At 32.8% G+C, this 23,440-nt stretch overlaps 1 protein-coding gene across 1 annotated transcript in view; it reads left to right on the top strand.

Annotated features, from left to right (window-relative positions):
* DMD (dystrophin) overlaps positions 1 to 23,440 on the top strand; it is a 2,193,636-nt gene that overhangs the window by 791,875 nt on the left and 1,378,321 nt on the right. Inside the window, exons 19-21 of the mRNA XM_036917975.2 lie at positions 3,247 to 3,334; positions 12,756 to 12,997; positions 18,401 to 18,581. Coding sequence (XP_036773870.2) covers positions 3,247 to 3,334; positions 12,756 to 12,997; positions 18,401 to 18,581 — 511 coding nt within the window. The remainder of the gene's footprint in view (positions 1 to 3,246; positions 3,335 to 12,755; positions 12,998 to 18,400; positions 18,582 to 23,440) is intronic.

Here is a 23,440-nt window from a genome sequence, read left to right as displayed (position 1 = left end):
CTTCCTCTGTCTGCCATATTGAGAATAAAGTAGGAGTAGAAACCTATTTAGGAGGCTATTTTGAAACATCCAGACCCTTGAGAGATGATGGGGTCTTTTGACTAGTGTGGTAGTAATAAGCACAGTATTGACATAATTTTCTGGATGTGTTTTGAGGTTACAGCCAACAGGATTTTGTGAGATTGAATGGGGGATTTTAGAGAAAGAGGAGTCAAGGATTCTAAGTGTTTGACCTGAACCAGTGGAACTATAGATTGAGCTCTAACTGGTAAATGTAGAGGTCAGGAAGATGAGAAGTAACCAGCAAAGGAAAGTGAGTAAAGGTAGTCCTTGAGGTAGGAGGAACTCTGTGTGCTTGTAATCTAGGATACCAAATTAAGAAGTATTTGTAAAAATAAGTAACCTGTGAATCAAATTATTATGATGAGTAAGCTGAGAACTGAGAATCAGCCCTTGAATGTAGTAGCATGGTGGCTAGTGGTGAAATTAATAGGAACACTTTCAATGGAACTAAGGGAGTAGGCATAAGGACCAGCTTTTTTCATTACTGTTGCTGTTGTTTATGGGGCTAGTTATTACTTTGCAAGTTAGAGGTGTGGATGGTCAATTATCCTCCTTGGTAGCGCACAATATTTTAAAGTGGGGGATATATACCCTCTCTTTTCCATAACTGTATTTCTCTTCAGACTTTGTTTTAGGTGATTGTGTGATTTTTATTTTACTTCTTCTGTAATGTGTACATGTATGGCAAGATACAAGAAAAAAATCCACTGATGTTTATTTAGTCAACTTCTCTATCCTCAAATATTACTCCTGAGATACTCAGTTCTAAGTTTGTCTTTTCTGTTAGTAATACTAATTAATTATTCCATTAGATACTTAAAATAGATGATGATCATGCCATTTAGGAGGCCATTGATCATTTATTTTCATCATTTATAAAAACAACATATTATTCTCATTCTACTCTTTATATAATTTCATGTAAAAAAGGGCAAAAGCTCAATGTAGGTAAAATAGAAACCACTGTGATAGGATAGAATAACTCTAAAACTGTTTAACGCAAAGAACACGAGTTTGTTGTGATTGTTCTTGTTTTACCGTAATACAAGTATTTCTTCTAATTTTTAAAATTCTCTCTCTCTTTTATTGCTGGTATAGTTCAAATTTAGGACCTCAAATCCTGCTTGGCTCTTGGTGTTCGTGAATATTACGTATTTATTTAAAATGTGCTTATTTTGTCTCTTCTAAAGTACTCAGAGTCCTTTACTTTTTAATAAAGAGCAAATTTAAAGTATTGGACAATGTGTGCCAATAAGCTGCCAAGGACAGAGAATTTAGAAGACAAAAGTAGAGGGTTCAGAAATTGTGAATTTTGGAACTTTGTCTCGGTTCTTACTCTAACAAGATAGAGCTACTTCATTTTTATAGACTTTTCAAAGCTAGGCTAGCAAGGTAGAACCTTCCATCATTCTGCACATGCTTGTGTAAAAAATTCAATATCTTTATGAAACTGACTTTCAAGATAACACAGAAATTTCACCTGCTAGTTGGTATGGGATCCTGGGAGCACATACTCCCCAAACACCATAATCTGTTTGCTTTGAAATTTTCAAGTACATTCCAAGATACTAAAATGTGTCTATCACTTTAGGAATTTCCCTACTAGTGAGGTGAATTTCAGTTTTCATTTGCTGCCCTTGACAGCATAATGTAAAATGTATATTTTCCAGCTAGGCTATAAATACTTAAAAAAAACAATATTATCATTTTATAATGTTTTATGCACTTACTCTCCTAAATTGTAGCTATTGTTTTGTATATTATAGCTTTTCCTGATTACATATATTTTGTTGTGTTTAGTTTAGCATTTTTTCACTCTTGACCTTGAATCCAAAAATCTTAGTTCATGAAATTCCTTTTAAAATAAAAAAAAAACTTTATTCAATTGTGGCTATTTCTAAAATCAGAGAATCTTTTCAAATGTTAAAAAATATGTGGATTATTTTATAAGCATTCCTATCATTTGGTGTACTTGGGAAATAGTATAGGTGATGACTTATTTCTCTGAAAGTGTTTCTGATGTTGCCATGTAATCTGTATATTTACGTCTACATATCTGTATCCATATATATCTGTCTGCCTGTCTTTAACTGTTTGCTTTCAAAGGGAAGACTCTAGATCTGCACTCTAAAATCACAATTGATATTTGGCACATCGTTTTTTTTTAATTTAGAAAGTTCTGAACAATGCTCTTCAAAGTATGCATTTGTCTATTATATGCCTTCTGCCTGTACTCCAGTATTACACCTTAAATATTTGTTTAAATGCCTATAGGTGTAAATAAAGTTTTGAAAACTAGTCTGATGAGCAATAACCTCCTGCCACAAACACAAGTGACTCTTTGTATAAAGCTATTATTTAGTAACAGAAGCATTGCTCTTGCTATTGCTTTTCTGCAGTTAGTTCAATGTTATAGGACATATAACATATTTTAGCCACATCTTTTTCATGGCTATAGTAATATAGTTCTAATATAATCATGTTTTAAAATTTATGTCTCTGTGGTCACCTTATTAGTTAAACTCAGCAGTATCAAATGCTGGAATTTGTTAATTTATATAATTGTGTTTTTGTTGTTCAAAAGTTAACTCTGGTTAGGAGAAATGAACAAAGGAATTCCCAAGGCTTTTTGAACCTGAATCTATTTTTTCCTTGAAATGGGAGTACTTCGACAATTTTAGAGAGAAAAATTGACATGCAGTCTTGTATTTAGATAAACTGCTTTTTTAAAAATTATTCATGCTAATTATACTTGTTGGATTTTCTATTTGCTTTTTAATACAGAGTATATACTTAGGTTACTAGGACTGATTTCAGTGGTGTATAGTTAAAAGATAAATTCCATTTTAATTACCTAACACTTTATCCTTTCATTGTTATGATTTGCCTTTGTTGTTTTTTGCAGACTTACATTACAATGCATCAAAACTGTTATGTAAAAAAAAGTTAAGAATAGAAATCTTATTAAAAAATAGTAGCAATTCCGTGTGAAAACGGTTTGTGCTTTCATTGCCATTTTGATGCTTCTGATGCCAAGAAACGTGAGGAAAAATTCTTTAGATTCACATGATAAGCTGACAGAGTGAAATATCTTAAGGCTTGAAAGGGCAAGTAGAAGTTGTAATTACTGTGTAGCTTCACAGTCCCTGTATTGAAATACTCACCTTTGTTGTCATGCTGCAGGCCATAGAGCGAGAAAAAGCCGAGAAGTTCAGAAAACTGCAAGATACCAGCAGATCAGCTCAGGCCCTGGTGGAACAGATGGTGAACGGTAATTACACGGAGTTGCTTTAGATAATCTTCTTAGGGATTTGATAAACACATAGGTTCATATTTATCAGCCGAATTCTATCAGACAAGCACTTCCTGCATGTAAATTTAAAGTGAGTTTGTGAGCTTTTTATTATTCTTTCTTAATGCTAAGCAAATTATTAGAGGAAATTCACCTTTGAGTCCAATGGCACAAAATGGTATGTGATAGTATATTTTATTAATCTGTTGCAGAGAAATTGATTTTAAGGCAGATCCTGCCAGCACTTGTCCAAATAACTTAAGAAAACAAGGTTTGCCGAAATCACTGGAAACATAAGCAGTCATATAATAGATGTAAAGTGGTTATAATCTGATTTTAAATAATTTTTGCAATATTTTTTCCGAAAGACTAAAATTATGTGTAAGGCTTCTTCAGCAGACCTGTTAGCTAATAATATATTTGACATTTCCAATGTTACTTTTCATTTTTTTCACTCATTTAAAAATGTCTCCTCAAGGGAAACTTTGTCAACTTTAACTGTTTCTGAGTGAGGTAAAAGTACAAAGCTAGCAAAATGATGTTTCTCCTTGTTTAAGAATTAATTAAAATTAATTTTTGCTAACACTTACTGCCTCAGAAACAGTCTGAACAAAATATGTTATTGGCAAAATAAATTATTGAACAAACTTCCTTAAAATTGTTATTGTTACACTACCATATTCATTTCCAGATATAAGTAATTTATGAAAATCAGGGATAATGCTATTTTTAAACAAGATTTTCTTTTCATTTTTCAGAGGATATGTTTACAAAAACAATATTACCAAATGTACCAGATGCTTTTATTTTGCATGCTAGCTTTTTCCAGAACCTGCCTGCATTCTGGGACATCAATTCCATATACGAATTATCTTTTGCCTTAATTACTGTGTTCACATTAAAAAGTTCAGTGATCTTCCCAGAAAATCAATTCATTTTTTTTCCTTTAATGAGCTGCATTATTGTATTTGGTGAAAAATAAAAACAAAAATATGACAGCTGAGGACTGGGTTAACAAGTTAGTGAATGTATAGACAATGCAAAATACCAAAAAGTGGTTGTTTAGATGCATGTTGCTAGGTGATTGAATTGATGAGTTCAATAACAGCATATTAATGTTAAAGAAAATGCTATGATCTCGAAATATTCCTGTATCCGTTACATAACTTCCCCCTAGGAACTGCATTATCACTTTTTCATTTTTAAAAGCCAATGTAAAATCTATACTTTAAATGGTCTCATTTCATAGTAAAAAATCAAGCCTACTTTACCTCAGATCTTCTGATAGTAGCATATGCTAATTATTAAAAAGATAGTTAAAATTTAGAAATGAAGGAAACGCAGACTTTTTTTTCTGACAATTCAAACCACATACAGGATTAAAATGATCATATGATTAAAGATAATGTAATTTTCTACTTATTGTCCTCAGAGCTCTAGCTTTTGGAGTCATGAAGAAAAATCAAGGCACATGCTAGGTCCTTAATAAATATTAATTGACTGATTAAATTCTGTTTAGCAAAGAACAATTAAGGCAGTAATTGAGGTAATGGTATTGGTAATTTTGGTCAAAGTAATTAACAATACTTCTGAAGGAAAGTGCTAACTTGTTTAGAAAGCAAGGAGCAGCAAGAGGTAAGGGTGTGATTTGGCATTCCTTATTGGTTGACTATATTGATTTAATTTTAAGCTCATTTGTTATGCCAATGAAGACATGGTCTAACTGATACGTGATTAGGCTCAAATTTGAGCTATAACTAGAGCATAGCTCTGTTTCTCCATTCAAACAATTTATGTAATTACTAAAAGATAGACTCAAAGATCCTGACTTCTATTTTTTTTTGTCATTTGCAGAACAAAATGTTTAACATTTACTTTATGTGATTGTGCAAATTGTAAGTTAAGCCAGACACACAGTAAGTGCCTGGAGTACCTCTTCAGGTACACTTCAAAGTGACCACTAACCCTAATTTGTGACAGCTCCACCAGCATATAGCCAAAAACTAGAGTTTCCTGGTGTGGCTCATGAAGGTGAAAGACAAACTGAGGTCTCCCTAGACCAGGTTTCCTAACAGTTATCTCAGTTAAGCTCTGAAATTTGGAAGCCCAGATTTTCCTTTCTCACATTTGCACTACGCAGTGATAATAAATCTCATAGCCATATATAAAATGCATACATTCTTGTCCTTTTATTTATAGAAAGGAAAATGAGGGCTGAACCATGAAACTTCATTTATAACTTCATGTAGATATCTATTCCTTTTAACTAAGTATTTTGTCCTCAAAAATTAAGATAAAGGCAGATCATTCTTATGCAATGTTATGATACACAACTAACACAAATATATTTAATACATTTTATGTATGTTTTACTAAGATAACATTTAACATGTATGTTTTACTGTGATAGCATTTAATGAGACTAAATGAAGAATAGCATATGTATAACTATTATATTTTAAAGAAAACATTTTGTAAACTATATTCTATATGTATATATACACACATAGAAAACAGAATTTTGTACTTTAAATAGTTAACCATGAGATTAGAGTATTTTTTAAGTATCTAGAATTATTTTGGGCCTCTTAAATTTTCCTTCAGAGTGAAACTCTAAGACATGCAAAAAGTTCCTCAATATACATATTTCATATATTACATCAGTTTAACCCGAAATGGCACATCAGGCACATTTCCAAATCACTTTGGCCATTTCTACATATTTACTGAAAGAATGAATTTTCAGAACCACTTAAGAAATTCAGGAAACAGACTCTATTAGTCTTGAAGACAGTTTTTTGAAGGAGTTAAGACAGGTGCTGAGAAAGATGGCGTAGGGTGGAAACTTAAGATTCTTAAAAGTGTGGAGATTACCATGATGGCAATGTAGAAGTGACTTTCATTTGGTGTTGCAGAATTTTATTAAAAATCAGTGTATGTCCTGAAAACACTGTTTCTCATAACACATGTTCAGTTTTTCTTAGTCACATAAGAGGATCAATTTGAAAATAATTTTCATTTTGGCTCTAATTTATCAAATGCAAATTTTGTATGCAGATATTAAAATATTAAAATATGCTCAATATTAACTATATTGTAAATTTCCATATTAACTACATTGTGAATTTTACAGTGGAATGATTTATGTTTGGAGACTGCAGAGAATCAGTAAGAGATTTTTACTAATTTATTTGGAGCCTCTTTGTAAAACCAAGAAAAGGATGTTACATAAATTATTTGCATAGCTTAAAGCTTACATGAAAATTTTTATTATGGATGTCCAAATTCTTCTAGAAGATAAAGTGATCTTCATGATAATAATAGACTAATATGAGAGTTTAAAGTGATAACAGAGAATGTTAACTAAAAAAATCATTTTTCTAGAGTTTTGACATTGATTTTGGTATAATTTTTAACTGATTTATCTATTTCTTAACTATCTTTTGAACTAACATTAATTTGCTATTCCTATGTCAACATCAGTTCATTGGATAAGTATGGGAGTAGACTGATAGGGTGTTGGATGGTGGAAAGAACCTCTTATTGGAGAAAACTTTCACAGATGTAATCTTTATTGAACTTATTGACAACATAGAAGGTTAGTATCACAGCCTTAGTCTCAAGAAATTGCTCGTTTTCTAGAGCTTTAACGAGACTAAATGCAGGAATAGTTTGGATATCTAGTGATCCAGTTATGTTTCCTGTAGCTTGTTATACTGAGATGGGGAATTTCCAAATTTTATTTATTTCGTTTTTTTTTAAAAGGATGCAATGTAACCTTCTTAAAAGTTTATTTTTATATTTATTTACACACAGAAATGTTATTACATAATTGACATTTTTAGAAGTTTTAGCAATAGGCCAATACTGTATCAGTTACGTCAATATATAGATTATTAGTTAGTGAATCCTGACTTCCTGTAGTTTTATTTTGAATAGTGTTTTAACTGATCTGCTTATTTAAAAGTACAAGCTTTTCAGTATATGAGTGAGATGATGAAATTTCAGCACAATCTAGAACGTTTTTATACCTAAAAATATGCTTACTTTGTTTTTATCTATTTAGAGTTAATTGCATTCTTAATTTTTTTGTAAAATAATTGCATCAATATATATAGTCTCATTATCACTGAAATATAACAGAAAACCTGATTTAGGTAAATCATTTTCCCTTATCAATATTGAAATTACAAAAATAGTTATATCAAAATTCACTTGAAAGTGTTTTTTAGCATAGCTCAATTTCCCCTTCTTTAAGCTATAAAATGATTTTATTACAATTTCCAGAGGACATACTATAATATAATTATCTAATAGGGTCAAGAGATGTTTTCTGCATTAAATCATGCTTCACTTTGAATTTCTAATTGTAGTTTCCTGAATGTTAATTAAGAGCCTAAAGACAATCACGTTAAGGACGTGTTTAAATAAAAGTAGTAATTATTAGTATATTAGACGAAAAGAACATCTCAAAACCATAATCCTCTGTGTGTTAGATTATAGTGTTTAAGGTGTGATACCTAATAGTAAGTATGCTAAAGATTATAATTAAAAATAAATAGGCTGATAACAGAGACAAGGATTCCTCTTATCTATGATACTAACTACGTAACTATGTTCTTAGCATTTTGGTCTGTAGCTCATTAAGAACTTCACATGAATTATGTCATTTGAGTTTGGGCAACAGAATTTTGTCAGCTAGGCAAGGGCAGGCATTATCGGCAGTTAGGCTCACCTCAGAACCAAGCCTGTCATTATCTTCACTTCACAACACTGTGAAGGGTTTCTAGCGGCAATACCCTTCTAATGATACATTTTAATGCAGAGAGATTTTGCAGCTGGTCTGTATACCAATGGCGTATGGAAATAGTACTGTGTGCAATAGTCCAGCCCCTCCATCAGGAATGAGTAGCTTTCCATAGAGTGTATCCATTTCTTCTCTTACTCTTTCCTCAGTTCTGGGCAGTTTGATTTATTCTCCTGTTTCTCCACGTGGCACTTTGGGATAATGGTCTACACAGAGTTAACACGCAATAAATGTTATTAATTCACAGACACATGTTCTTTGTTTAACTCTAATGTCCAAAGGAAGAGACTTTGTGCTTGTGTGTGTGTGTGTGTGTGTGTGTGTGTGTGGTGTGTGAAAGAAGGAGATTATAGTGGTCACTTGTAGAAAATCAGTCACAGGAACAAATGTGAAGAATCTCGCTTTTATATTTCAATGGCATCTAGAAACAGAAAAAATGAAAAAAAAACTGTATTAGTAAATTTATTATATTCACCAAGGTATGAATTTTATATAAACCTATTATTTTTTAAAAGCTGTTTTAAAAAATAATGATGTAGCATTTGTACAAAAGTTAGTAGGATCAAAGAAACCTCTAAAATTTAGTCTACAATACTCAACCCTTATTTTCATGGAGTGTGAATAAATTTCTGTTACATTTTAGGCTGTTATGTTGATTGCCTAGTGGACTTGTAATGACCCTCACTTAATATGCAACAAAAATAGGAGACTATTTATTAGCAACTTTAAGTTTTCATTCCCAATATTCTTCTAATTCAAGAGCTCTGAAAACACAGGTTTTGCCTTATCCTACCCTGGCTTCATGTCTAATGGTGAATATACATGAAAAGGAGTACTTCATGTTAAGGCAGCAGTTCTGAAGTACTTCCATGGAAGATGGTGCACAATTAAAATTATTCTAACAGGCTGTTATGCACTATACACAAGTAATAAAATTAATGGATACACTTGAAGTAATGATCCATTTCCTCTGGGTACAATACATTTATTCATAGACTATTTCAGGGGTTGTTTAGAATATGAAATGTGAATGGATTATGACCCATTATCCCTGAGATTCTAATATGCTACTGCAAAATGGTTTCCATAAGTATTATGCATAATGCCTGGTGAGTTAGTGTTTGTATACTTAAGTAGCTAACAAAAAACTTTTTAAAAAAAAGATACTCAAATGATTGTTACTTAAAGCTTTGCCATACCTACTCTAAGCTGAAAACTCTTACCAGATGTTGCCAATGGAAACCTTTTTCTTAGAGGGATTTATAGTTTAGAAGGACAAGTTGTATTCTAGTTGAGCAGTAAGTGTAATTCACATATGAATGAATACAATATTTACATACAAATCCTTCATACTAAGATGTCTGATTCTATGTGGTAAACATCATATCTTTGCCAGTGACATCTAGAAATTTCTCTTTTTAATTTTTGGCATGGTTGTCCTTTGTAACTTCAAATGATTATAGATATATTACCAAATATTCCATTTCCCTAATAAACTTTTATGAATTCTTCACTGGTTGATATAATTTATTTAAAAATATTACACATAGATTTTCTCTGTCCCATATTAGTGTCATATAAAATCACTAACTTTGAAAATAGTAATCATTACATTGTCATAAATGACCCTTTCAGTCATTAAAAAGATTCCCACTCCCTCTAATTTCAATATTTGAAAGATCTGATCTCTGTTCTTGTTTCCTACATGTTCTTTTTCATTTATGTTAACACTGACTAATATTTACTGGTTGTCTGGTATTTGTCAGACTTTGTGTAACTAGTTTACACAGTTAACCCATATATATATACCTGTGAGATCATTTATATTTTATCCTCATTTCATGGCTAAGAAAACTGAGACCCAATGAGATTAAATAACCCAGTTCACTCACCTAGTAAAGAGGGTCTCAAATTTGAACTCAAGTCTGCCTAATACCAGAGCTCTTACTGTGAATTTCTATATCCTTTGCCTACCTTCACCATTTATCCTAATATGGAGATCCTTCTTTAACTGTTATTGTATTTTGATTACCTTTATTCAATTATAAAAATCAATATGCTAATTAAGAGAGAGTATTGTAGATTTCAGGGGGGGTGTTGTACAAAATCTACTTTTTTCATTTATTTTAATTCCTTTTGCGGTGATGTTTAGCATCTAGAGTTTTTTTTAGCACAAAATATTGAGCTGATAGTTTTGGGTGATGATCAAGAAACACACATTAAATTCTATCTCTGGATTTTAATACATACCAAAGAATGTATTGGTATGATTTATATTTTGCTGATTAGATTGATATACATTATTCATATTGAAAATTAACGATTTTATTTTCCCAATTGCTAGGGGTTCTTCATATCGTTGACGTCTCAGGGACAGTGAGATACTTCTCTCTGTATTCCCTTATTATTTACATAAATGGTAAATACAACTCAATTCAGCATCAGTTCATCAGTACCCTTTAATTTACTTTAGAATCTCTTATTTACCAGTCTTGAACTTGGACTGCTATGGATTTCCATCTTCTAAGTGCTTATTCAAGTTTAACATGTGCTGAAAATATTTCTCCTAAACATCTGATCACTTACATCTAGGGTATATTTTTGAGTCATTATCTAACATAATGATACAATTTCTCCAGTGAGTATTTTTAAATTGTTCCCTTTTACTTTCCCGCAGTATTGTTAGCATTTTATCATAATAGTTTTTTTTCAAACCGAGTGCCTATAGATGGGAGTTTTGAATTCTTCTTTTATACTTTGTCAGAAACATCATTTGGCATCCCCCAAAACATACTTTGGTACAGTTTTTGGTACCAAACACATCACATCTGGATATCTCAGTAAGACCAATTGCTTCCTTAACTGTTAGGAATATTTTGCTCCTGTAGATCATCGTCTGCCTTTTATAGCTGTATATATGGAGATGTGCATATATTATCTTTTTACACTTTATTTTTCAGTTATTTTTCTTTGAAAATATATTAGCCAAAGAAGGAGGAAAAGATTGTTGTCAGTAATATTTTCAAACTTTGTTTCCTCCAGTGTCATCCTGGGTAGTTTCAAACTTTGAAATTAGTGAAGTTAGAGTTATGTTTCAAATGAACTGAGAGATGTGGTTTGGCAGCATGACATAATTACAGCAAAATGCAAGAATATGAGCAGAGGAGAGTAAGAGGATAAAATCATACAGTTGTTGAATTCAACAAATATGTATTTTTTAGTCTTTAAAAAAAGTGAAGTTGGAAGCATGTACAAGTTAGCAAAACCATGAGCCTTATGCTTGCTAAAAATGGTCTTCAGACTTGCTAATAACTTACTTGCCCATTAAATATATCATATTTACAGAAAGTTGAGTAAATGAACATCTATAAAAATAGGTTCTCCCAGATAAGTTGGTCTTCACTAAATCACTTTATGCCTTAGATATTTTAATCTAGAGAAAGAATTTTATAGTGAGCTTATGATCCCTTTTGAGATCCCTGTAGCTATAGGTAGGAATAGGAAACATTCAAATATTCAGTATTTTGAAAGACCAAGGAAGTCACCAGTACAATCATAGCTTTGTTTTAAAATGTGTATCATATTAATATTTTTCTTTATATAATATAATTTATTGAGGAAGTTACTATATAAATGAATGTGTGTGTCAGCATATCTAAGTTTTGTGAGTGAATATTTTAACATGTAGCATTGCATGATCCTGTTATATTTTCTTGTTATGTATATGATAGTATATATACTTGGAGTGGCATTAGTCATATATCACATTATGACAAAATTTAAATGAGAGTATATGTTAGAAGACATAGCATATTTCCCAACACATAGTAGGTTCTCCAGAAGGCTAAATGTGGTCATGAAGTGCTTATGTTTCCATTTTGCCCTTGATAGATTGTTTTCCTGTATTGCTATAGAAAGCTGTATTGCTATAGATGATTTTAAGATATAAAAACTTGCAGATCAATTTCCACATTTGTAAATGATATATAAATAATATGAAAACCTTTTTTTTCATATTAGGTATTTTTCCTAGTGCTTGCTCACTTTTTTGGACCTATGGATAATATGCTTACTTCTGGCTTTCCATAGCAGAAACAGAGAATTATTGGCTTTTTGATAAATACTACCTTTTCAGTTTTTTTTTTTTAGCCCAAGTGATAACATTTCAACTAGTTCCCAAACATTTAAAACAATAAGAATATAAGTTAGTTTTTGGAGGTACATATTAATTATGTACATCATATTTAACATGTATTTGGAAACATCCAAAAGGTTCTTTGTCCATGACCAGTCTTCAACCCCCATCAGAGCTTTGACTCTCTTTGTTTTTATTTAAATATATTCTACCTCTCTATATCTTATGTGTCCTTATTTATTACTTTATTACATTCATATTCTTAGATAAGTTGCAGCTCTAATAATTTATAATCAATAATAAAGAATCATTTGGTACTTTTACTTCTTTATTAGTTAATGATTTGTTTGAAATCATTCATATGATGAATACTTTTAAACTTGAGACACATTGATTTTAAGATAATGACTTTTAGTTTGTGGCTTCGGTGGATATATTTTTAAAATCTTTCTTTCTAGAGGGTGTTAATGCTGACAGCATCAAACAAGCCTCAGAACAACTGAACAGCCGGTGGGTTGAGTTCTGCCAGTTGCTAAGTGAGAGACTTAACTGGCTGGAGTATCAGAACAACATCATCACTTTCTATAATCAGCTACAGCAGTTGGAGCAGATGACAACTACTGCTGAAAACTGGTTGAAAACCCAGCCCACCACCACAGGCAAGCCAACAGCAGTTAAAAGCCAGTTAAAAATTTGTAAGGTAAGAATCTTTCCTCCTATTTGGAGCATGATCAAAAGGAATTTCTTGGCAATTTTCAGAAAAATAGCAAATTACTTAATTATAAAATTTATCTTTCAAGGATTTAAGCACAGCAAAGATCAAAATATAAGTGAATAAAATCAGTTTAGATGGGTAAAATATGAATGCCCGAATCCTGGAAAAATATATTTAGAGTAGATACACAGGGCTAACTGATTTTGTCAGTTTGCAAAATGGTGAGGCAGTTTTGGAGTATGGAAACTACATCTATCCTCTGAGAAATGGCCAATAATCTGGAGCTCCTTTTTTACGGCAGCTCATATACTCAGAAAAAAACCCAGTTATGTGTTGAAAAATTGGAATACACCAAACACAAGCAGCTGATATAGTAAATAATCAGATATATGAGAAGAAATGTTAAAACTGACAGTTGGCTCAAATTAAGATAATTTGAGGAAAGTTTCTTAAAAATATTTTATAAACATGCTTGAAGTATAGGGGAACCGTAAGGGATAGTACAGTAACATAGCATCAGAGCTGTTAAACTATGCAGAGGACAGATCAGGGAGAGAAAAGTTATAGAAGGGGAGAGTCAGATGCCCATGTAAAGGCAGCCTTAAGAGCCAGTCCACGTACCCTCACCAGAGTGGAGCCAGAAAAGTAAATGCCCCACTTCACTCTCCTCCCTGCCTGGCCAGGGCCCCCATTGACTGAACTTAATCAGAAGGCAAAAGACAAGGAGCTGTAATCTGTAAATGTCATTCTCCTGGGTGATGACAGGAGAAGAGTAGGCAGTGGATGAAATAAATGGCCAAACAAATTATGACTAGCACAAACGGGCCTAAGAAAGAGATTAAAAGTATATGTTTACAAGTGTATGAAAACAAGAGGTATATAATAATGTTAAGAACTTGAACATTTTGCATTATCACTATGAACTACACAGTTTTCATGAGAGGTGGGAAATTGATTAGAGGACAGATGAAAGGTTTCCATCGCGGGGTTTAATATAAAAAGCAATGAATGGGGGGTTAATCTACAGACTTGGAAAAGAATGGTTTAACTGGTGGGAGACTGCAGATGGAAAGGTGACAGGGTTGATTTGAAGGTGGTATTGAGCCCAGAAAGTGATGGGAAATTCAAAGCTATTTTGAAGGAAAAAACAATTGAAGAACTTGATGATTCTTCTTCAGATATTGGACCTACAGCTTTATTAGGAAATAAGTAAACTCCTGAAGTGTATTTTTTAGAAAAATAATATACTATACAAAAGCATTTAGTTTATTAGGAAAATAGACGAATCTAGGACATTTCTGTATTTAGACACATTTGTCTGTTATGGAATCCATGACTTTGTTTTTCTGTGAATCATTGGAGTACTCCACCTATGTTATTTCTTGCAACAAAAATCTGATACTACCTTAACATGTTTCTTGAGACTCAGATATAGAATTTCTAATAATATCTACAAAATGCATTCATCCATAAAACACATATTCCGTGTCTCTAATGTGGCCAAGAATGATACTGAATGTATCATTATTAGCTGGCTGGGGCTGCTATAACAAATACCATAGACTGGGTGGCTTAAACAATAGAAATTAATTTCTTCACAGTCCTGGAGGCTGGAGATCAAGGTCTGCCAGGATTCAGCTTCTGGCTCCTTCTTACTTTATCCTCTTGTGGCATGTGCATGGAGGGAGAGAGAAATTTTTCTCCTCTTGTAAGACCACCAGTCCTATCAGATAAGGACCTCACACCTAAGATCTCATTTAACCTTAATTACCTCTTAAAAGTCCTGTCACCAAATGTAATTACATTGTTGGTTAGGACTTTGACATACAAATTTTGGGAGACACAATTTAGTCTATAACATTCCGACCTTGCACCCCCCACCTGCCGCAATTCACATCCTTCTCACATGCCATGAAATTCCCAAAGTCCAAAGGTCAGAACTCATTCCAGCATGAACTCTAAAGTCCAAAGTCTCATGTAAATATCATTTAAATTGGATATGGGTGAGACTCAAGGTGTGATTCATTCTGAGACAAAGTTCCTCTCCTGCTGTGAACCTGTAAAGCCAGATAACTTTTGTACTTACAAATATGGTAGTGGGACAGGCATAGGATAGACATTCCTATTCCTGATGGAGAAAAGGTAGGGAAAAAGGAAGAGGTGACAGGTGCTAAGCAAATCCAAAATTTGGTAAGGCAAATTTCACTGGATTTTAAGGTTGAAGAATAATTTTTGGCTAGGTGCCCTGCCTTCCAGTCCTACTAGGGTTGTGGTTTTACCTTCAGGACCCACTGGAGCAGTGGTCACTTAAGTTTCGGGCATATTAGAGTGAGCATTCATTGATCCTGCCCTCATAACCTTCACCTAAAGTGGGGGACAGGGACATTAATAAATGATGAAAGAAATAGATGTAAAACTACCACTGGGGCAAATGCTTTTAACAAAGGTACAGAGTTCTGGGAGAATGTGTAAGAAGAAAATCCTGACCTAGACAGAGCCACCAAGGGCATCTTCCTTGAGGCAGGTACATTTGAGTTAAGGCTTTTAGGATGAGTTGAAATTAAGAGAACAGCAGGGCAAGAGGCTTTAGACAGAAGGAACATGGCAGGAGCGAGCAGTGGTGACCAAGGAACTGAAAGAAGGTCAATGTGAATGCTGGGCATAGAGGGGAGGGAGGTGTAAGATGAAAGATGGATGGAAAAAGACAGACCTATAGGAGACAAAGCTAGGACTCTTGGAGCATGCTAAGACATTGGTCTTTAAGGAGCAAATGAAGGTCACTGGAGGTTATGTGTGTTAAATCTCTCGAGACTATGGAAGTCATCCTAATTTAAATTGTGTTTTTTTTCCTGCATTCATCTACAAAGTTCCAGATTCTGATGACACAGTTCCATCTCCATTATTCCTTACTCTTTCTCTCTGCCACATTGCTTTCTATTAATTTGATAAATTACCTTAGGTCAAATATTTAGTAGGATAAGTTCAATGTCATTCACACAACAGTTAAAATTATGCTATTTGGTTGTGATTAGTGATAGGTAAATAAATTATTCCATCCTGTTTATCATTGCCTTATATTATTTGGAGATGTTTCCTAAGATTAGAGTACAGATTTAGCTCAAAATATATTGCTTGCCAGAACTGGTTCTCAATATGTTGGGGGTTAGAGAGCCCTTTGGGAATTAATCGGAAGAAATCCATGGACCCTTTTCTGAGAAAAATATAAATATGCACGTTTTTCTATCAAATAAACATGGGATGTTAAAGGATAAGCATATTCAGGGGAGATGCCTTACTCTAGAGGACCAAACACAGTAAGGCCCTTTTATGGAAATAATTGGTAACATCTTTTAAATGTTAAATATTTCAGGTCAAAATGATCTCTCCTATGATTTACTTATGGAATTTTAAGGTCTCAACTGAACATTTGCCCAAATGTTTTATTAGTTTCAAAGTCCCCTTTGTTTTGCAGAACACACTTTACTGTACTGCAGGCTCTTTGTATATCCCCCTAAACAGGAAGAATGATGGCCTTCCATCTGGCCAAATGTAAATCAGGTTCTTAAATGTTTCACAGCAGATGTCAATGCTGCCATTTGCAAGCCTAGTGGACAAAGTGCATGTCTGTAAGTTGGAAAGCAAAATACAGAGTATTACCCTTTACCTCTTGTCTTATTCTTCTTCCATGAATATATGTCTACCTTCTAGCACTTGATTGTGGGGCTTTATATATGAATGTGAGAAGTTAGTCACCTACCCATTTATTTGAATGTCTTTCCCCTTCACCCACCAAAATAATTTGATTGTCAGAGATTTATCTACCTGAATCAGTTCATACTGTTCTAACCACATACCAGCATTCCTCTGAAAGTTAACTTCAAATCATCTAAAAATCAGAACAAGTGGCATTACTTATTAGGTGGTCTTGCTACTATGAAAGGATCTTTGTGATAAATTCACCTCAAGTCAATCCTAAGACAAAAGTTATTCTTTCCAATAGAGTATATGTGTGTCTCACAACAAGAGCTTTTTTTTTTAAGTTTTCACTTTGATTTGCAGGAAGCTCAGATTTATATTTAGTTGATAATTACTGTAATTCAATTTCCCCCTCCTAATTGGGTTGTAATCTCATTTTTAAATTTTAATTATCATGTTTTTTACATTTTAAATGGTAAACAAATCCTGAAGTACTTTTTTCTAAAGGTAGCAGAGGTATGAATCATAAATAAGAAACCATGGTGACAATACTTTTAAAAAGAATTTGGGAATTTCTATTTGAGCTCACATTATATATGTAACATGCGTATGAATTGCAACTTCACTGGAAACAAAAGAATATGAAACCATTTTTATCAAGAAAAGCACTATTCAAAAGAAGGAAAATGAAAGCCATTTGAGTCACAGATATAATTTTAAATGCTGTAGACATATTAAAAAAAAAGAAACAGGTAAACAAATTTCAATAATGTATTTTATTTAACTTGGTAGATCAAAACTATTTCAAGATTTAATCAATATTTTAAACTATGAGAGTTGATATTTGCATATTTTCATACTAAGTCTTCAAAGCTCTGTATGTTTTACAGTGACAGCACATCTGAATTGAGACTCGCCACATAGGTGCTTAGTAGCCACATGTGACTAGTGACTGTTACATTGAACAGCACAGCAGAGTGTGTATGTGATTTTATCATCCAAACTAGGGCATTCTTGAGAGTGAAAGGGGGTGCTGTTAACAAAGATGCTAAGACATCAAGAGAATAGCAGAGCAGTACCCTAATTAAAACTATGGTAATTACCTATTCATTCAGTAGAAGTAATAAGAACATACAAAAGTTAGATAATTATAGACATAAATGTGTGTACATACATAAATATTACATAGATTATATATCATATAGATATATGTAATTTATGTAATGTTAATATAAACATTTTTAATGAGTATATATGTATTAGATATAACTTCTACATGAATTAATTTAAAAAATATTGTTCATTAAATGAGCTTGGAATCTGAAGCAAAGGCACACAAGTTTGAGAGAAAGGGGGTGCAGAGGAACATCTATGTTTCATTCATGGAAAGGATTTAAGGTCATTCATAGTACTTTTCGTCCATACACATCTATGCCCTTTAATGCTCTAAATGATGTCATTTTGAAATTTAAAGATGTTTATATATAATAGCAATTGAACAAAGAGCCAAATTATTCTTAAACTGATAACCTTTGCTGGAGGTTTGCATAAATCATCATGGATATTTCTTACTAGTTTTTGGATGAAAGCATTAAGCTGAGTTTGCATCACTGTGTTTTAACTCCTTTCTTTGTACAAATGTAATGTATGCAAAGTAAAAATATTATTTTAATACTGTAAATTATGGTACAGGATGAAGTCAACCAGCTGTCTGCTCTTCGGCCTCAAATTGAGCGATTAAAAATTCAAAGCATAGCCCTGAAAGAGAAAGAACAAGGGCCAATGTTCCTGGATGCAGACTTTGTGGCCTTTATGAATCATTTTAACCAAGTCTTTGCTGATATGCAGGCCAGAGAGAAAGAGCTACAGACAAGTAAGTGAAAACACTTGAAATGGTTAACTTAACTTGGTATTTTTCAAATTAGCTATTTGTTGGGAAAGAGAAAGTACTAATGGGAAGGCATAATTGCTGTCAAGTGAACCACCCTCCCTACAACCTGTAGTAACAAGTAATGAAATACTGATATTGGAAAGTATATGTAATTCCATTTCTCACCCCCACCCCATAATAATTTCATGACTATGAGGAACAAGTGAAGCATATATTTTATATAGACGTAACTTTTCCTTGGCAGGTTGCAAATTTTGCAGTCAAATGTTTTGAGCATAGTAAGAAGTAAAAGAGCAGTTGCAACACTGTTTGTGGGTTTTCATTAAATTCAGTTTGCTTTATGTACAAGGATTTTAGCTAGGATTTTACTAATACTTCTGTCAACTTATATGACGATTATTATAGTTGCTGTAGCATACATGTGGCAGATGAAACTCAACAAAGGACAAATTATTCTTTGGGCTGTATTTTACTGGTAGACCACTGTAATTGTACAGTATCCTCATTTTATCATTTAATGATATAATGTAAGAGCAGAGCAATTATGCAAATACCCTACTATACGACTAGCAAATTTTTCAAGATGTCTCTTTTGTCTCTCACCAATTTCTTCTTACGATATTAATACATAGCATCTGGTCTAAAATATCTCTACTCATCAGCTTACTTTCTAAGACAAAATTCCTTTGACAGACAGGATTATGAAGACTTTTAAGCATTAGAAAATGAGTTTTTGGTCCACCATACACATACACATGTATGTATGTATTGGGTTTTAAGGCATTAGGGTAAAAACATTCTTAAAAAACATCTTCCCCAAATTTGTTATGAGAAGCGTAAGAATATGTATTCATTTGTTACTGAAACTTTAATTATCTGGAAAACATATTTTTAAATTGCCTTTCTTTGTAGATACCCAAAGATTTTACCACATAATAACATTTCTAGAATCAGTACAGTGATATTTGTTAAGCTTTCCCCATTTTCCTAGTTTTTAAAGAATTTTTATTCCTTGGTGTGATCATGGAATGAACTGAATAAAGCAAAAACAAAATGCCTTTTTTTTCCTTTTATATCAAAGTCATTTTTACTGAGGCATTTATTTTCCTGGTAGGGTATCAGGTAATGCAATTTTATAATGTCAGCTCCCTCTAGTGGATTTCGATATATTTGTTGCTGGGCTTCTATAAAATCAACTGGGAAATTTTCAAACATTGACCTATTTCAACATTAATGGAATTTTTTTGTCATAAAATCCATAAGCCTCCCTTGAAATCAAGTACTTCTTAATAATTACACTGTAACCAGTGGGAAAAGAGCTTATCCACTGGGAAATTCTTTTAATTTACGTGTATTTATTACTTACATTAAGGTTTACATTGTTTCAGTTTATTTTAAAGATGTTCAGAATATTGATGTTTGATGATAACTGATAGTTGACTATGGTACTACTATATAAATAGGTAATCATACGTACTCTTTATCCATATAGTCATTAGTGTGCCATCCAAATTATAATGTTTTCTCTGTATTTTTTATGATGTGTAACTGTTTATAAACATACCATATGTTTTCACTCCTTTTATCTCTTAGTAAAATGTCCTTCCTTCTGCTTTATTTACCAAAATGTCTATAACAGTTTTGTTCACTCTTTTGGAAAACATGTTTTGATTAATTAAATATGGATTATATATGTGAATTATAAATTATATAATGTGTGTATATATATAAAAATTTAAATATATTACATGTGTTATATATTATATATACAATTACACATATAACATATTGTACCTATTATATATAACATAATTTATATATGTTATATATATATAAATGATAAATTCATATCAAGTCATATTGCAGTTTAATTTGTTAATTAACAATTGGTTTAAAATAATTTTGCATATTTAATGTTTTACCCAAACTGGCACAAGATAGTATTATTTCTTGTATTACTACATGGTACTTTGAACATATTAAGTATTCAGCAAATAATTGCTAACACAAGGGCCTGGAAATCTATCCTAACTTTGATTTCTTTTTTTTTTTCTTTACTAGCATTCTCACAGTGAAACAAAACCTTTTTACATATGCTTTGAGTGGTGAAAATTGATGGAAGGAATTCATGGTTGTTACCTAGCAAAGATGATATGAGAAAATAATATTAAAAGATAAAATGCATCCTATTTTCATAGTAATTTGTAGCCTACAAGCAACTTTCTTACACATTATCATTCCTAGTCCTCAAAGTCCTTACCCTTTGAGAATATGTTTCATTATCCTTATGTCACACGTGACCTAATGGAGCTTGAATAACTGAAAGGATGAGTACGAGATGGTATAAGAATTAGGGTGTATACATGGGTGTTAATGGCAACATTATTCATCATGGCTAAAAAGTGGAAGCAACCTAAATGCCCATCAACTGATGAATAAAGGAAGTGGGTAGAACCAGACCATGAAATATTCAGTAGTAAAAGTAATGAAGTACTGATACATGCCATAGCATGAATGAGCCTTAATAACATTATGCAAAGTCATAGAAGCTGGTCACAAATTACCATAAATTATATGATTCAATTTGTAGGATGTCCACTACAGGCAAATCTGAAGGGACAGAAAGTAGATTAATGATTCCCTAGGGCTGTAAGATTGAGGGGGTAGAATTATCTCCCAAAACAATTGCTAGGAACCTTTCCTAGAAACTGGAAAGCAGAAAGACCACGCTCTAATCTAGATGACTGTAGAAAACATAGTACAAGGTTTGTTACAGATGGTCTGTTATTTTAACAAGGAAAAAAATTAAACCTTTTTAAACATAAATTTGGAAACAAAATTTTTAATGTAGTTTGGGTTTACTTCAATTGTGAGGTGGAAATCTTGTCAAGAAAATTGTTAGGGTGTTTGGTTTGGTTTTATAGAAAATGGAAAAAGTGAATTAATTATGATAAAATAAATGTTTTTTCATTTTTTCTAAAACTTTAAAGTATCCTCTTTTCTATAACCCTAGATTTTTTGATACAACACTGTCTTTTTTATAAAAAAATTCATAATGTAACATGAGATCTACCCTCTTAACAGTATTTTAATTGCATGGCATAGTATTAACTATAGGCACAATGTTGTATAGCAGATCCCCAGAAATTAACTCTTGCATAACTAAAACTTTATAATGATGAGCAGCAACTTCCCATTTCTGCTTACTAGCCCTGAGCAACCATTATTCTATTTTCTGCTTCTGTGAGTTTGACTCTGCAGTTGACCCTTCAACAACATGGGGCTTAGGGGCACCCACCCCCGGCACAGTTGAAAATCTGCATACGTTTGATTCTTGAACTACAAATAACCTACTTTTTTTGTTGTTGTTGTTATCATTAATCTACAATTACATGAAGAACATTATGTTTACTAGGATCCCCCCTTCACCAAGTTCCCCCCCCACACCCCATTAGAGTCACTGTCCATCAGCGTAGTAACATGCTGTAGAATCACTACTTGTCTTCACTGTGTTGCACAGCCCTCCCCGTGCTCCCCCTACATTATACATGCTAATCGTAATGCCCCCTTTCTTTTTCCCCACCCTTATCCCTCCCTTCCCACCCATCCTCCCTAGTCCCTTTCCCTTTGGTAACTGTTAGTCCATTCTTGGGTTCTGTGATTCTGCTGCTGTTTTGTTCCTTCATTTTTTCTTTGTTCTCATACTCCACAGATGAGTGAAATCATTTGATACTTGTCTTTCTCCACCTGGCTGATTTCACTGAGCATAATACCCTCTAGCTCCATCCATGTTGTTGCAAATGGTAGGATTTGTTTTCTTCTTATGGCTGAATAATATTCCATTGTGTATATGTACCACCTCTTCTTTATCCATTCATCTACTGATGGACACTTAGGTTGCTTCCATTTCTTGGCTATTGTAAATAGTGCTGTGATAAACATAGGGGTGCATCTATCTTTTTCAAACTGGGCTGCTGCATTCTTAAGGTAAATTCCTAGAAGTGGAATTCCTGGGTCAAATGGTATTTCTATTTTGAGCATTTTGAGGAACCTCCATACTGCTTTCCACAATGTTTGAACTAATTTACATTCCCACCAGCAGTGTAAGAGGGTTCCCCTTTCTCCACAACCTCGCCAACATTTGTTGTTGTTTGTCTTTTGGATGGTGGCGATCCTTACTGGTGTGAGGTGATATCTCATTGTGGTTTTAATTTGCATTTCTCTGATCATTAGCGATGTGGAGCATCTTTTCATGTGTCTGTTGGCCATCTGAATTTCTTCTTTGGAGAACTGTTCAGCTCCTCTGCCCATTTTTTAATTGGATTATTTGCTTTTTGTTTGTTGAAGTGTATGAGCTCTTTATACATTTTGGATGTCAACCCTTTATTGGATCTGTCATTTATAATAACCTCCTTTTGACTGGAAGAGTTACCAATAACATAAATGGTCGACTAACACATATTCAGTATATGAATCATTTACTGTATTCTTACAACAAAATAAGCTAGCGAAAAGAATGTGTTTTTTTTCAAATTGTCACAAATCTCCAGAAGACTTTCGTACTAATAGCCTACTGTTGATTGGAAGACTTACTGATAATATAAATGGTCAACTGACGCATATTCTGTATATGTATCATACACTGTATTCTTACAATAAAGTACTGTAGAGAAAAGAGTTTCTTTTCAAATTGTCACAAATATCCAGAAAACTTTCCAATATATTTATTGAAAACACTTGCATATAAGTGGACCTGCACAGTTCAAAAACCTGTTGTTCAAGGTTTAACTGTATTAGACACCTCATATAAGCAGAATCATGCATTTCTTGTTCTGCTGTGA

Source organism: Manis pentadactyla, chromosome X (genome assembly GCF_030020395.1).
Source record: "Manis pentadactyla isolate mManPen7 chromosome X, mManPen7.hap1, whole genome shotgun sequence".
Taxonomy (NCBI): Eukaryota; Metazoa; Chordata; class Mammalia; order Pholidota; family Manidae; genus Manis; species Manis pentadactyla.
Note: the sequence above shows the minus strand (reverse complement) of the source record. Positions and strands in the feature narration are given on the sequence as shown.